The 16,142-nt window shown below is 38.7% G+C and overlaps 1 protein-coding gene across 1 annotated transcript; it reads left to right on the forward strand.

The window, feature by feature from the left end:
- The first annotated feature begins 6,269 nt into the window (after positions 1–6,269).
- LOC141634757 (uncharacterized) lies at positions 6,270–8,105 on the forward strand. Its single transcript, XM_074446685.1, has 3 exons — positions 6,270–7,119; positions 7,194–7,873; positions 8,097–8,105. Exons 1-3 carry the CDS (start codon positions 6,270–6,272, stop codon positions 8,103–8,105), a joined length of 1,539 nt encoding a protein of 512 aa, XP_074302786.1.
- The last annotated feature ends 8,037 nt before the right edge of the window (positions 8,106–16,142 follow it).

Here is a 16,142-nt window from a genome sequence, read left to right on the forward strand (position 1 = left end):
AGATTTGCACTGCGTTTTATGCGTGTGTTTTCTTGCTTTTGTAACCAATTTTTTTTTTTTTTTTTTTTTTAACGAAAGAACCCGCAGCCATTACCTTTGTTACGTACTGGTTAAATCCAAAATATTGGGTTTTATGGTGTTTTGTTTCATTTTCAATTTTTGTTCACTTGAGAATAAAATGTTTCATTATAATAAATGACTATTTGTGATCTTTGCTTTACTTTTACCGATTGTGTACGTGAAAATGTAGTACATTACTTTCAGGTGTCACAAATTCTCAATTGTGGCGGACATTTTTTTGTCACAAGCACGTGATCTCTTATAAGCTATAAGTGAGAGAGCAAATGGAAAAGATGTTGTGAGAGGTCACAAGCATTGCAGTAACAATGTAAAAGGAAAAGAGAGAACCGATTCGTAGTGACGTGGTATGAGAGCCACTGCCTTGAAAACTATATTTCCGGTACGACCATGGTGGCGATCATCAATTGACCGGTAGTTCCCCTAGGATTTACACTACTGCACTCAGGCACGCCCACTCGAGACTGAGAGTATTGGAACGACATAATTTTCTTTACCCAGAAATGTTATAGAAGAGAAGAGAGGAAAAGAGAATTGTGTTGTGTGTTTCTGGAGTGAAGACGCAGGTCGTATTTATAGGAGAATTGAGTAGGTGAGGAGCCAAAAAACGATTCCGCATTTACAGCAGTTAAACGCAATTAAGGAGGCATTAACACAAAAGGTTGTCTCGTGAATCCCAAATCCCAAATATGTAGTTCACGAGACATCTTATAACTCCTTATAATTCATTTAGTCTAATTTCAATAACTCTCATTTATCATTAGCACTAGGAGGGTTTATTGAGATCAATTATAACCGAGAACTCAAGAGATATATTAATAAAAGTCATATAATTCAAGATTATAAATAAGACCACAAAAAGGCGGCGCGACTTCCATTCATCTATAATTTTTTATGGGTGGTGCTCATTCATGTACGGGTTTTACTCTTTTATGGACGTAAATGACTATAATACCCCTTTTATTTTTAATGATTTCATTTTTTACCCTTTTTTTAGTCTCTCTCTTCTTCCCTATTCTCACTCTAACTACCACCATCTAACCACCACCCGTCAGCCACCATCCACCACCCTCACCGCCACCTCTCTTGCGCCACCGGTCGGTCTTAACAACCTCCTCAGACCGGCACAGATCCACCTTCTAACAATGATCTTAATGCGGTATATTTCTCGTCAGAAAACATGGTGTGATGGTGTTCAACGATGGCCTTAATCTGACGATGACGACCTCCTCAATCTCCTATGATGTTTCAAGCATAAAACAATTGCACGGTCCTCCATGTTCTGACAATTGAGCAACATATGGTGTAGTGCGTGGTGTCCCCACCAAATTATTAGGCAACAGCAAAACAAACTACATCCGAAGGCCGAAGAATAAAACTGCAGTGCTCGGAGTAAATCTTACAATTACAAACCCTAATTTAATTAGTATAAATCTATTTCATAATTTGATACTCCGTATAACACAATTAATAAAATTAAGAGTTAGAATTATTACTTGATCGATACGAGAATTAGCATTCATAATTGTGAAATTTGACGGATTCGATAATTTTGTAGATTTGATTAACCTTGTGAGTGAGAGAATTAAAGAGACTTGAAGAGAATTAGACTAAGGGCATAATATGGAAAAGTAATGAAAAAAAGTATATGAATAAGTAAAACTCGTACATGAATAAGCAACTACGTTTTTTATTTGCATACTTTTGTTTAGTCTTTTACTCTCTATTAAATTTGATTCTAATTTACTTTTGTTTATTTTTTGAGTGGACTTACCAAGGATCTAAACGTGAAATGTCGAGTATAAACAATTAATATTTCATTCTTTCTACTTTTACTTCACATATACACGCATTATTTTTGTTTCCCTTAAGTAAGTTTGATTTAGTGGTTACAATCCTCGAATATTAAAATGGAATACTCACTTACGGGTTGTCATTAAGACAAATCAAACCATAATATAGATTCAAGGGTTTTGGTGTCATTCCTCATTACATAGTTTTGACTAATATCACAAAATTTCAAAATACCCTAACTATAATATACTCCCTCCGTCCTGGTCAATTGCCGTTCTTTGGTTTTGACACAAAGATCAAGGAAAGAGGAAGTCACCAATTACTAAATGACAAGTGGAACAAATTGAGTGTGAATGATCAAATTACACATCAAGTTCATTCTTAAAATAGAAAGGACAACAATTGACTAAGACACCCCAACATGGAAAAGGACAACAAATGAACGAGACAGATGGAGTATCTCCAAGTCTAAAAAAAAGTACAGAAAAAAGCCTGAAAACATTTTCACGAACAATACAACGAAAACGAAACAACAAAAAAAGTCAAACCCGTGATTTTCACGGGTCATAAAACTAGTTTTATCTTCAAAAGATATTACTCCCTCCCATCCAAACCAAAGGTTACATTTGACTTTATTACGCATGCCGAGGTACGTTTTGCAACGTGAATATCTTTAGTTATACATTATTAAAAATTATAAAAACTTGATATTCTTATAGAATTCATGATGATGAATCAAACAAGATCTCGCATGACTATGTTTTCTCTTATACATTACTAATAATACCAAAGATTATCTACAATCATGAATAGTGCCAAAAAGTCAAATGTAACCTTTGGTTTGGATGGGAGGGAGTATAAATTAATATTGTCAATGACTTTCTTAAAAGAGTCGTCTAAATTATTTAAAAGCATTTGATTTAGCGGAATTAAAATGTTATTATCGTATCACAAATTCTCAATGAAGACGGGTACTATCCGTCACAAGCTAAAGACGGATAGTGCCCCTCTCACAATATCACTGGTTTTAGGTCCATTTGGTTCCAAGACCGGACCAGACCAAATATTTCTGGTTCGGTCTTGTCCAAGACCGAAAGTTTTAGGTCTGGTGTTCGGTCCTAAATTTTCATTTTCACTCTTTGATCCGATCCGGTTTGGTCCGGTCTCAAACCAACAATGCTCAGCTTTAATTGTGAATAGACGGAAAAAGAAATAGGGAGTGTTATTCAGAATAGGAGGGAGTATGAGATAAAATATATTGACGTGGGATCTTGTTTGATTCGTTTTAAGTAGTGCAATTAAAATATGAAATTTGTAGAATTTTTACTAATTTGTAAAAAAAAAAGATATGAACATCCAAAATATGCACTTACAAACGTATAAAAGGCAGATGTGAGTATTGGATTTGAATGGAGGGAGTATTATTTAGTTTGGCTCTGTGTTATTGGGGTAATATTTTGCTAAAAATAGTCTTATAAAACAATTTGTTTTTTCGGAAATTTTTCATGATACCCCTTAATTTTGTCAGATTTTCCATGGTACCCCTGTTTTTAGAAATTTGCCTATTCTACCCTTGAGGTTCCAGTTTTGTGCCCGTGGTACCCCTAATGTAACAGCTGTTAGATGGATGTTAAGTTTTGATGATGTGGTAATAAATTACTAATTAAAAATATGAAATAAAAATGGAAAGCAGGGGTACCATGAAAAATCTGTCAAAATTAAGGGGTACCATGGAAATTTCTGTAATTTTTAATTACTAATTTATTGTCACGTCGTCAAAATTTAACGTCTATTGAACAACTGCTATATTAGGGGCGCCATGGACAAAAAATGGAACCTCAAGGGTTGAATAGGCAGATTCTTAAAAGAAGGAGTACTCTGAGAAATCTGATAAAATTAAAGGGTACCATGGGAAATTTCCGTTGTTTTTTTTGTACGATTATAGAACAATTTGTGAAAATGAAAATAAAAGTCCTTGTACAACGGCTTTGTTTTGGCCAAGCACGGCGGCCTCATTTTGTTGCCCCTATAAAAACGGGTGAATTGGAAATCCCATAATTTGGAAAAATGAGAGATATTTGGTTACCCAATTTTCTTTTTTTTTTCCCCATGAATTTCCAACTCCTCTATAATTGAGGAGTTTAATTACCTAGTATAACCCCTCAAGTTAATTGGAAACTCATGTATCAATCCAACTCACGGATGTCAACCAAACGAGTTTTGGGCAATTCACATAAATTGATCAATTCATGTATTTTGTAAAATCATGAAAAAATAATTTTTGTATGACAACCAAACGAGGCGGCCTAAGTAAAATAGAGGCATAACTTAGCAATTCCATTTTAATATTTTGTATAGTACTAGTATAGCAACCCGTGCTACAACACTCTAATTTTATAAAGGTTAATTTTAGAGATTTAGTGTATTAATATAATTTTAATAAATTGAATATGAATTTAATTTAATGTAAATGTGCTTTTATATATAAAACGTAACCATAAGAAATATTCCATATATGGGGGTATAGTGATTGATAGCAATATTATTATTAATTGTGTAGAATATTGTAGTAGAAATATTCCATATATTGGTCGACTAAAATATTTTAACTACAATTGAAAAACGAGTATCTAAAAAAGAGTTGGTCTTAAGAAATAATGTGCTCCTAGGGTTTCCTGTGGAGAGTTCATCTGAGTTGTGTTTGTTCTTCCTTTTCGATCTAGGTTCCGTCCTGTGTCTCTGACATTGGGCTGTACTTTCCTTTTTGTTTTTTGTTTACTTTTCGCTAGGGTTTCGTTAAAGTTTCTTTGTTTACCTCTGTGCGAGTTATGGACGAACGCTCGTGCCAAAGGGATGACAAGCAGATTATGAGTGGAGGGGTAGATGATGGGGGGAGGAGTTTATATGGGATGTCGGAGATGATGAAGGTGAGAAGCAGAGTTCGGATCTTATGCTCGTTGGGAAATTATGGACTATGAAGGCTATCAATGTGAAGGCCGCGATCTATACGATGGTAAAGTTGTGGAATCCGAAGGGTACAATAATCGGTAATGTTCTAAACCCTAAAGATAAAATTTTTGCGTTCCGTTTTTCCATTGCTAAAGATAAGAGTAGGGTTTTAGAGGGACAACCATGGCATTTTGATAAACATATATGGTGCCTTAATGAACCGTGTGATATGGGGAAGATTTATGAAACGCCTTTGTTTCGCGTTCCGATGTGGGTACGTGTGTATGACTTACCTATTAGGGGCAGGTCGAATGAAGGAAATCTTCGTTTTCTGGGGTCGCAGATTGGGGCTTTCGTAAGCATGGATAAGTTACCAAATCCGGAGGTGGAGAGAGCTGTGAGGATTAGGGTGCTCTTGGATGCTAGAAAACCACTGAAGGAGGATGTTACGGTCAAGTTGCCAAATGGAGAATCAACTAAATTTGCGGTCAAGTATGAAAGGTTACCCAATTTCTGTTATGGATGCGGTTTGTTCGGGCATGGGGAAAAGGAATGCGATGAAGGGCCATACGAAGAGGGGGAATTGAAGTTTGGGGAATGGCTGCGAGCTTCACCATGGAAGGTTACCAAGACTTCCATGGTTGAACCTAAGCCGAAGGTAGCGAGATCACTAGATAGGAGGTTTGAGGACGAAGAGAGGAGGGAGAAGGAGGATATTGAGAAAATGATTGAGAAGCTAACACTAATAGCAGTCTCACATAAGCATAAAATTCAGAAACCTGAAGATGTCGTGGAAAAAGAGACTCGGGTGGTAGGAACTGAGGAGGTAGAGGATAGGAGCAGGGAAACCCGAAGTGTTGCTGAAGTTATTATGACTGATGGGGGCACTTTGGATAGGTATGAGGGGGGCAGAAGATGACTGATACGGGATGGAGGATTGGGGACACGAGTATGGGAGAAAAAGTGGGTCATGGAGTGCAGCAAGGGAGTGTTAGCTCGTGGAGGCGTCTGGCAAGGGCGGCAGCTGCTGCTAGTAATGAGGCAAGGGAAGTGGAGTGTCTTTTGGGAAAGAGAGCTCGAGAGGAGGATATGAAGGAGGACGTGACAGCGAAGAAGAAAAGCTTTATTATCACGGGTGTATGTTCACCTGAGGCGGAGGTTGAGAATGCTCAACCCCGACGGGCCTCATGAATCTCTTGAGTCTTAACTGCAGGGGGCTGGGCAACCCCGATGCAGTAGGCGGACTCAAAAATCTGCTCAGGAGAGAGGACCCGAATATTGTTTTTTTGTGTGAAACTAAACTTAGTAGTAGAGATATGCAAGTTATAATTTGGAAACTGGGAGGTTATGAAGGGGTGGCTGTAGATAGTAGGGGTCGATCAGGAGGGCTTGCTTTCTTCTGGCGGAAAGAGGTAAAGTGTTAGCTTCGTCTAGCTTCAGTTCATGTAATGGATTTTGATGTCGAGTTGGGAGAATCGAAATGTAGGATTACTGGCTTTTATGGGTGGCCGGCGTTACAGGACCGTCATTTATCTTGGCAACAACTTAGGCTGCTTGCTACGCAGTCGAATGACCCATGGCTATGTGTAGGGGATTATAATGAAGTTCTTTACTCTACTGAAATGAAGGGGGGAAGCCGAGCACAGTGGCAAATGAATAATTTTCGGGATGCAGCGGATACTTGTGGGCTCAGAGACATTCCTTTCGAGGGATACATGTTTACGTTTGATAATGGGCAAGCAGGGGTTAATAATCGTCAATGCCGCCTTGATAGAGCTGTGGGTACATCCGAATGGTTCGATTTATTTTCTTATGCTAAACTTTTTCATTTAGACAGAGAGTGGTCAGACCATGCTCCGTTGAAGGTGGTGTTCGACAAGAGGACTAAAGAGGAGGTGAGCCAGCGCAAAAGGTTCCGTTTTGAGCATGTGTGGGTAGAGGAGGAAGGCTGTGAAGAAACGATTAGAAGAGCGTGGGAGCGTGATGCAGGAAATATTATTGAGACGATATCAGAATGTGCCAGTGAGTTGATAAAATGGAAGGGAATTAATATTGGAGGAATTACACGGGATCTGGAGAAGAAAAGGAAGCGACTTAAAATACTTAATGAGGGTCCAAGTTCGAATAGAGTAGTGAAAGAAAGGAGGTTGATTGCGTCAGACATAGCGAAACTCCTGAGACAAGAAGAAAAATTCTGCGACAGCGCTCTAGGGCGATTTGGCTACGCGAAGGGGATCGAAACACAAAATTTTTCCATCGTACGGCCAGCCAGCGGAGGGAGAAGAATCGGATTCAAAGGTTAGTGGAGGAAGATGGGCGAGTGTACGAGAAAACGAGTGATATTGTGAATGCTGCTACTCGATATTTCAAAGGTTTGTTCTCCACGACTTATCCCGAGAATTTTGATGACATTCTACAGGGGGTGGAAGGGCGAGTCTCGGATGCTATGAATAATATATTGAGGGCTGAGTATACCGGGGAGGAAGTCGTAACGGCACTTAGCCAGATGAACCCGCTGAAGGCTCCTAGACCTGACGGTATGAATGGTTTATTTTTCCAAACTTATTGGCATATTGTTGGACCATCTGTTATTCGACAAGTTTTGAATATTCTCAATGGGGCGAGTTTCCCTCCTTCTTTGAATAAAGCTCAAATTGTGTTGATTCCGAAGAAAAAGGCGCCAGATAAAATGATGGATTTTCGGCCTATAAGCTTGTGTAATGTGGTATACAAGATCGTCTCAAAAGTTTTGGCAAATAGGTTGAAGCAGTTATTGGGGGATATAGTGTCGGAAAATCAAAGTGCTTTTACCCCGGGTCGTTTAATCACAAATAATATATTGTTAGCCTTTGAAATGTTCCACTATATGAAGAATTCTCGGGGAGGGGGAGGACATATGGCTCTTAAGCTCGACATGTCAAAGGCTTATGACCGCGTGGAATGGAATATTTTGGAAGCCGTCTTGCTGAAAATGGGTTTCGATGAGGATTGGGTTGGGAGGGTGATGGAGTGTGTCACGACAGTAAGCTATGAAGTGCTTGTGAATGGAACGGTCTCCAGTAACTTTACCCCGGAAAGAGGACTCCGACAAGGGGATCCCATTTCGCCATATCTATTTATCTTATGTGCGGAGGTCCTCTCGAGTATGCTAAGGCGCGCAGTGGAAAACAACTCCATTCATGGCATCCGAATTGCACCAAATGCTCATGTGATCTCTCATCTCCTTTTCGCCGACGATAGCATCTTCTTTGTTAAGGCTAATGAGTCGGAAGCAGGTAGAGTAAAAGAGCTCCTTTATGCGTATGAGAAGGCGTCGGGGCAAATGGTTAATTATGACAAGACCACTGTTTCATTTAGCAAACACTACTACAAATACAGGCAACCACAACGGCCCTTTAACGACGCTTATTCACGAAAATCATCAAAACACGTTGTAGAATTTATTCCGCGAATTTTACCAAACTTAATTACAACGGTTATGTGTTGTTAACCGTTGTTATTGGTTTTAACAATGGGTCATACTTAAACAACCGTTGTTAATGAAAAAACTAATAACAACGGTTAAATTTTAACCGTTGTTAATGGTTTGGCGCCAAATTAGTGAAAAGTAATCACAACGGTTATATTAGAACCCGTTTTCAATACCTTTTAACAACGGTTGTAGACTCAATAACCGTTGTTATTAATATTATGAAAATCTTAAGAACAACATATTGCTTTATTCTCGCTATACGCTACAAACACAAACACAAGCTAATATCGCTACTATATCATCCTCCATTCCTCCCCGATCGTCTCTCCTGTCTTCATCTCCGTCACCTCACATGTTGTCACGTCTTCTCTCCCTCATCGTGTTTATCAATCAGGTATATATATGTTTCTTAGCAACGCTTATAACTAGATATAGGATTTTTTGGGTTATTATCTAATTTGTTTATAATTTAGCTTAATTGCTTTCCTGAATTTCGTTTATTTGTTTGCCTATTATTGTATTTTCTGAATTAGTTGCCTATTATTACGAATGTAGAATAATGACTCGAACTTGGATGATTGATGCAAATATGAGTGACCGCACCTACAAGGATGGTTTAGCTGAATTTTATGAATTCGTTTCGAACAATTTGAAAGGTTCTTCTAGTATTGCATGTCCTTGTGAAAGATGTGGTAATATTAGCTATATGGCTTTTCCGGACGTTAAAATACACCTAGAAAAGTGGAGATTTAGTCGATCCTATACACGTTGGATTTTTCATGGGGAATCATTAGAGAAAGAGAATAACTCTGAAGAAGATGATGTTGAGGTACACGAAAGGCTAACTGATGATCCTGAGTTTGCCGGGTTTTTTGAGTTGGAAGAGTTGGAAGTAGAGAAGTTGAATGTTGTGTCTATAGATAATGAAGAGAATGATGATGAGTCCATTGCTTTTGAAGATGTAGGTGATGACACTAGTAATTGGGATGACCTTAACAACATGTATGAGAAGTTGTGTGAGTCTGAAGCACCTCTGTATCCTGGTTGTAAGTTCACAAAAATGTCGGCTGTGGTGAAGTTGTATAATATCAAGGGGACAAATGGGGTGAGTGACACGTGTTTCACTAGTTTTTTAGCCTTGATAAAGGAGTTGCTTCCTGATGGTAATGTTCTACCTGTTAAGACATATGAGGCGAAAAACTAATAAGAGGAGTGGGTATGAAATATGAGAAAATACATGCATGTCCAAATGATTGCATATTGTATCGGAAATTATATCAAAACTTAACCAATTGCCCTAAATGTTTGGAGTGGCATTATAAGAATAAGGAAGGGATCCCGGCTAAGGTGTTGTGGTATTTTCCATTGATACCAAGAGTCATAAGGATTTATGCGAATCCCGATGATGCAAAAATGTTAACTTGGCATGAAACAGAAGAATAAATGATGGAAAGCTAAGACACCCTAAGCAGATGGTAAGCAATTGGAAATCGTTCGACGATAAGTATCCCGAGTTCGGGAATGAACCTAGAAACTTACGTCTAGCGCTGTCCACTGATGGAATGAACCCACACCGAAACATGAGTAGCCAACATAGTACTTGGCCAGTAGTGTTGGCTATTTATAACTTACCTCCATATGTGTGCATGAAAAGAAAGTATTTGATGTTGTCGTTGTTAATTTCGCCCTAAAAACAACCTGGAAATGATATAGATGTATATTTGGAACCTCTTCTAGATGATTTGCGATTGTTGTGGGATAGTGGGATAGAAGTATTTGATGCATATAAGAACGAAACTTTCAATTTGAGAGCGATGTTATTGTGTACAATATCCGACTATCCGGCTTATGGCGACCTTTCTGGGCACACAGTTCATGGGAAAGAGGCTTGTCCATTGTGTGGGGAGGATATCGAGTCTGAATACTTGAAGTCTTCTCGTAAGTATGTGTATATGGGAAATAGGAGGTTCTTGTATCATGAGCATTGTTATCGCAAGATGCAGAAAGCATTCAATGGAAGACAAGAACTTCGTCAACCTCCTAGAATTTTGAGTGGGCATGAAGTTTATCGTAAAAGTAAAGCATATTGAGATAGATTATGTGAAGAAGAGCGACTCTAAATTTTCTACTCGTGGGTATAAGAAAAGATCCATATTTTTTGATAAACTTCCATATTGGCCGACTGGGAGGTCGCATTGCCTCGATTTCATGCACATTGAGAAAAATGTCCGTGATAATATTATCAATACCCTTCTGAATGTTCCCGGTAAAACAAAGGATAACGCCACAGCTAGGGAAGATATGAAAATGATGGGTATTAGGCTAGAGTTGGCACCACGAAGAGAGGTAATCGTACATTTTTACCGCGCCAAGCTTTTACCCTTTCACGGAATGAGGGAAAAGAGTTCTGTGCATGCTTGAATGGAATTAAAGTGCCACATGGTTATTCGTCGAACATCAAAAGCCTAGTGTCGATGCAAGACCTAAAACTCACCAGGTTAAAGTCACATGATTGTCACACTTTGATGCAACAATTACTACATGTGGCTATTCGTTCCATTTTACCTGAAAAGGTAAGATATGCTATAACTAGATTCTCTCTTCTTCCAGTCCATATGCGAAAGTCATCGATCCCGATGACGCGGATTCATTGCGGACCTCGTTGTAACTGTCTTTGTCGCTTGGAAATATATTTTCCACCCTCTTTCTTCACTATCATGATTCATCCGACCATTCACTTGGTTAGGGAGATTTTGTACCTTGGGCCCGTGTACTTGAGATACCAAAGATCCTTTCGAAAGATTGATGAAAGTCTACAAGGACTATACATCTAATCGGTATCGTCCGGAAGGTTGTATTGCTGAACGCGCTATTTTAGACGAAGCTCTTTCATATTGTTACGCTCTTCTCTCCCCTGAGGAGTTGATTGGCGTTCCTAAGAATCGTCATAGTGACTGGATGACCGGAAAAGGTATAGGGGCCGGGTTGAAAAAATTGTGACACGTGAAATGTTGCATTTAGCACACATGTATGTGCTAAACAACGAAGATGAGGTGAAACCTTATATTCAACAACACAAAGATGAGCTCAAATACGATCACCAAAACAAGACCGAGAAGTGGATTGCGAACGAGCATACGAAGACGTTTCCAGTGGTTTAGGAATATTGTCTTACAAAGATGTAATCGATCAAACTGGTGATGACATCTCTCCTAGGTTACTACGTCTTGGTTTAGGTCCAAATGCCAGGGTCACCTTTTACAACAGTTTTGCCATTAATGGATATACTTTTTACACCCGCGAGCAAGATGAGTTGAGCACAATGCAAAATAGTGGTGTGAGTTCTGAATTTGAGGCAATGCACTTTGCTACTTCAAAAGATAAAAAGCCTATTTGGGGAAAATGCCTTTATTATGGTGTTATTCAAGAAATATTGGTACTAGATTACATTGATTTCACAATGCCTTTGTTTCGATGTAACTGGGTTGATAACAACATCCATTGTGTCCGAAAGGATAAGATGGGATTTACGTTGGTCAATCTGGGTAAGGTTGGCAAAAATAAGGATGATCCTTTCATAATGGCATCCCAAGCTAAACAAGTGTTCTATGTCACCGATCCTATGGATAAGAAGTGGTCTGTTGTACTGTCTATAAGGAGTAGAAGGAGTAGTCCATCCGATAATGGTGATGATGATCAGGATGTCGTTTTTTAGGGAATGGATCACTCTACCACTGTATCTTATTTCGACGATGTTGACACTGATCATGAGGACACTGAAAGCATCTATATGCGTGATGACCATGGTGAAGGTATTTGGGTTAACGAAGAAACTATGACATCCAAGAAACGTCCCCGATCCTGAGATAGTTCATCAGGACACAGTGATATGGACGACCTGTAGCTTAGATATCCAAGAAAATTCCCAAATTTGCATGGCATGGTAAATCCTGTAGCTTAGATATGCAGTGTTACAGGTTTGGACTGTAATGGAATTACAGTAATTTTAAAAAAAAAAAAGGTTCAACAATAACAACGGTTATATTTAAATTACCCGTTGTTAATACTTTCAACAACGGGTGTAGTACCTCTACCCGTTGTCAATGATTTTTTTGACATATTTCATTTTGGCGCAAATTTGGTGAAAATTTATTACAACGGGTATATTTTAACCGTTGTAATAAACTTTTGACAACGGTTGACTTTTATTGACCCGTTGTTATTAACATATAACAACGGTTCTTTTTGAGCACCCGTTGTCAATAGTTTGTCTTAATAAAAACTAATTTAGAAACCCATACAAATGCCATACACAAACACACACAACATTATTAGTTCAACCGTTGGTATCCTGTGTTAATTCTTCTCTCTTCCTCGCTTTTTACATTCTCGCCGCCGGCCGTCGCCCGCTTTCGACGCCTGATTCCGTTGCCTTCCTTATCATCCCGATCGTTCTCTTTATCATCATCATCAACAGGTATGTTCACTTTAATTTTGTGTTTCGTCATTAGGGTTTTAAGACGATCATCTTGTTTCTTTTTCATGCATCTGTTTGTTTTTCGTCTTCTTTGTTATCTTTTTCATGCATCATCTACTTCACTCCTCTTATTAGGGTTTAGGATTTTAGAAGCTCAATCTGTTGTTTTAAATTTTCATTCCTATTAGGGTTTAGGGTTTTAGATAATACTCTGCATGTACGTTGTTAAGTCAAAAGAATAATGAGCCTGGTGATAATAAGCCTGGCGAGAGGAGTGCTACGAAGTGCCAGAAAGTCCTTACAGCTATAGCCGCTAAACAGCCGTTCCAAATAACATGGAGTGAGATGGGTTTCCCTACTGGTCCAAATGCGGGTCTTTTCTCCAGTTGGATTGGTACTTGCACAAGACAGTTTGTGCCTATCCATTTAGATGATTTTAGAAATTTGAATCCAAAATTGGCGGAGTTATACTTGGCTCGTGTAAAGGAAGGCTTTATTATACCCGATAAAAGCCATGATGAGTATTTAGTGCATAAGGCAGCGGATGTCCACAAGCAGTGGAGGTGTGGCGTTGCTAGGGATTAGTTGTATGTGGACAAGGCAACGGGGGAGATGCGTAAGAGCCCACCGGAAAACAAGTGTCCCACCATCAAGCAGGAACAATGAGATCTTTTCAAAAAGATGAGAACTACTGAGAAGTTTCAGGTTAAATATCCTCGCCTTTTAACAATTTATCTATCATTTTTTTAATTAGTGAGTCCTTTATATAATCTTTTTATTATCTCATCTACTTGCGCTTTTATATAATTATTTGAAGGCCGTTAGCAGAAGAAATCGTGCTAACATTTCATGCAAGAAGGGGAAATGGTATGGTTCTCGAGGCGTTACTGAAAAGATAGAAGAGGACCTCGTAAGTAGCATGCATTATTGCCCCGTGAGACTTTATTTTTTTAATCACACTTGGACTTGCATTGATACACATTTACGTGTATAAATGTTACCATGTTAATGTGTAGGTGGCAAAGGGAGTGAAAGAGGTGGATCGGCATGTAACTTATAAAGAAGGGCACACGCCTAAAGGATCCCTATTGTCGCGTGACAAATATGATGAGGAAGTTTTGGCCAACATAGTAAGCATTATTTTATTAAGACGAGTTCATTACTAGCTTTATTATTTTAGTCACAAATATAATTTGAAGTTTATTTAATATATTATAGGACAACGTATTGAAAGAGGTAGAAGAAGGGAAATTCACTCCCAATGGTCGTAATGACGTTCTTGCTAGAGCGATCGGCCGACCCGAACATCCAGTGTCGTTTGAGGGGCGTCCCTACAGGTACAGTTGGAGTAACGAAATATTATGGGAAAACTGCCCAGATAAAGAAGAAAAGGAAGACTAAGTCTGAGAAGGCCGACATGGTAACATTTATTCTATTATTTTCATTTAAGTTCAATTCACATGTTATTGTTGGGATAAAAATTGCCGACACATTACATTCTTGGCAAGCGGCTTGATTAATGGCATCCGTACTACTAAAGCTGAATGTTGGAGGTAAGCTTTCCGAAGAAGAAGTGAAGATGATGGAGGATGTCATTTCTAAAGGGGGTAATAATAAGGTACAACAGATTGGTCAAGAGGCCGCTACTACCTTGGCAATACATGAGAAGGAAGTATCGGTCAATCTAGATTCGAAAGATCGTGTACCTAATAATGCTTTTGAAGTTGTAACAACTAAAGCCGATCGGTACCTAATACTTCCTTATTTTTTTTTTTTTTTTTTTGGGTAAGATCGGGGGTGTGTTCACCGCCACTCTAATGCTATAACTTCCGACATGGTGCCATTGAATTGGTTAATTTTATTAGGTAAATAATGGGTCCGAAAAGGAGATGCAACTGAGAAGACGGCTGATGGAAAACAAAGATACATCCCCTTCAAGTCGGGTTCCCTTTTTTCAGTAAGGTATGCATGAAGTGTTTAATTAGTTAAATTTATATGAATGCTGAAGTTTGTGCAAAAATCGGCCCGAGACAGAAAGCGTTTTTGCAAAATCTTTGAATGCTTTGAAGCGTTTTTGCAAAGATATAATAATGTATGTGTATATTCTTCAAAGCCGTAAACAAGAGGCCGCTTATTCTTGCTGACCCTAATAGAACCGAAAAGCCACATGTGCGTGTTGGCGGGTCTCGTAGAAATGCACACCAAATCTGCAGCGGCGAAAACGTAGTTCATGGCGAAAAACTTTTGCCGAATCATACCAAAGTAGAGATAACTACAAATTACCAGGCCATGAAAACTTGCAACGCTGTCTCTGTCCCGGATTCGTGACGACATTACCATTCTGGGGAGATGCGCTGGAAGTTTCATCCAATGGCCTCGAAACTCACATCTACTTGGCGAAGATATCTCCGCCGCCTCAAAGAAATGAAAGCAATTGGGGTTAGAAGAAATACCTTTATATATATGTTACATTTTTAATTGTTGAATCTTTTTATATGTTAAATTTATATGTTATTTTTTTTTTTGTAGGGAACAAAAAAGACGGCTTTGGCGGATAAGCCTAAGTCCACAGACATGCCAACGACCTCGTCGAGACAACAACTTGATGAGGTATTTAATTAACTTCTCCATTTTTTTAAAAATTAAGCTCGCTCCCTTTATTTATATTTTGTCCGTATTTATAAAAAGCATGGTAATTTTGTGTAGGGGACAAAAAGACCGATAAGCCTAAGTCCTCGCCTTACTGCTACTACTACCTCATCATTGAAAGAGCAGGTTGACGAGGTATTTAATTAAGTACGCTTTTATTTTTATTACTCCAACTAGGATATGTTACCTTTGGATTTTTTATTATTTTAATTATCTACTACATGTGTAGGTTGGTGGTAGTAGCACAAAATCAAAGACTCATTCTTTCCTGGACCTGAAAGTTAGGAGTTTAAACTCCACACAATATAAAGGGAAGGATTACATGCAAAAAGTAAGAACGGTGACGATGATGAGATCGCATGAGGAGGTGGCCATCGCAGCCACCGAGCAAGTGATAGTTATTCCGCTCGAGGAGGATATTCTAGGGCTGAGCGCCAAGCGCTTATATCATGGGATCTGCTAGCCGTATGGGCTGGCCTAGACCAGATTGATATAGCACACATATTTGTTTGGATGAAGTAAGTTTCTTAATAAATAATTTCATAGTCTAATTTTCTGACTACTAGATAGTGTTTTAAATACCGGAATTAATACCATAATAATGTAGGATATTGAAATTGAGAGTGATCCCCGAGAAGAATATTCCATCTGATCAATACGGATTCCTGTGCCCCTATGTTTTATCTTTATTTATTCCGGATTTCTCGTTCGAACAACGGGTAG

Source organism: Silene latifolia, chromosome 1 (assembly GCF_048544455.1).
Source record: "Silene latifolia isolate original U9 population chromosome 1, ASM4854445v1, whole genome shotgun sequence".
NCBI lineage: Eukaryota > Viridiplantae > Streptophyta > Magnoliopsida > Caryophyllales > Caryophyllaceae > Silene > Silene latifolia.

Bases quoted from the DNA above. Each gene is read 5' to 3' on its own strand.
- LOC141634757 (XM_074446685.1), top strand. From the start codon at position 6,270: ATGGATTTTGATGTCGAGTTGGGAGAATCGAAATGTAGGATTACTGGC. The intron at 7,120-7,193 runs GTTAGTGGAGGA...GATATTTCAAAG, and splicing joins GAGAAGAATCGGATTCAAAG to GTTTGTTCTCCACGACTTAT.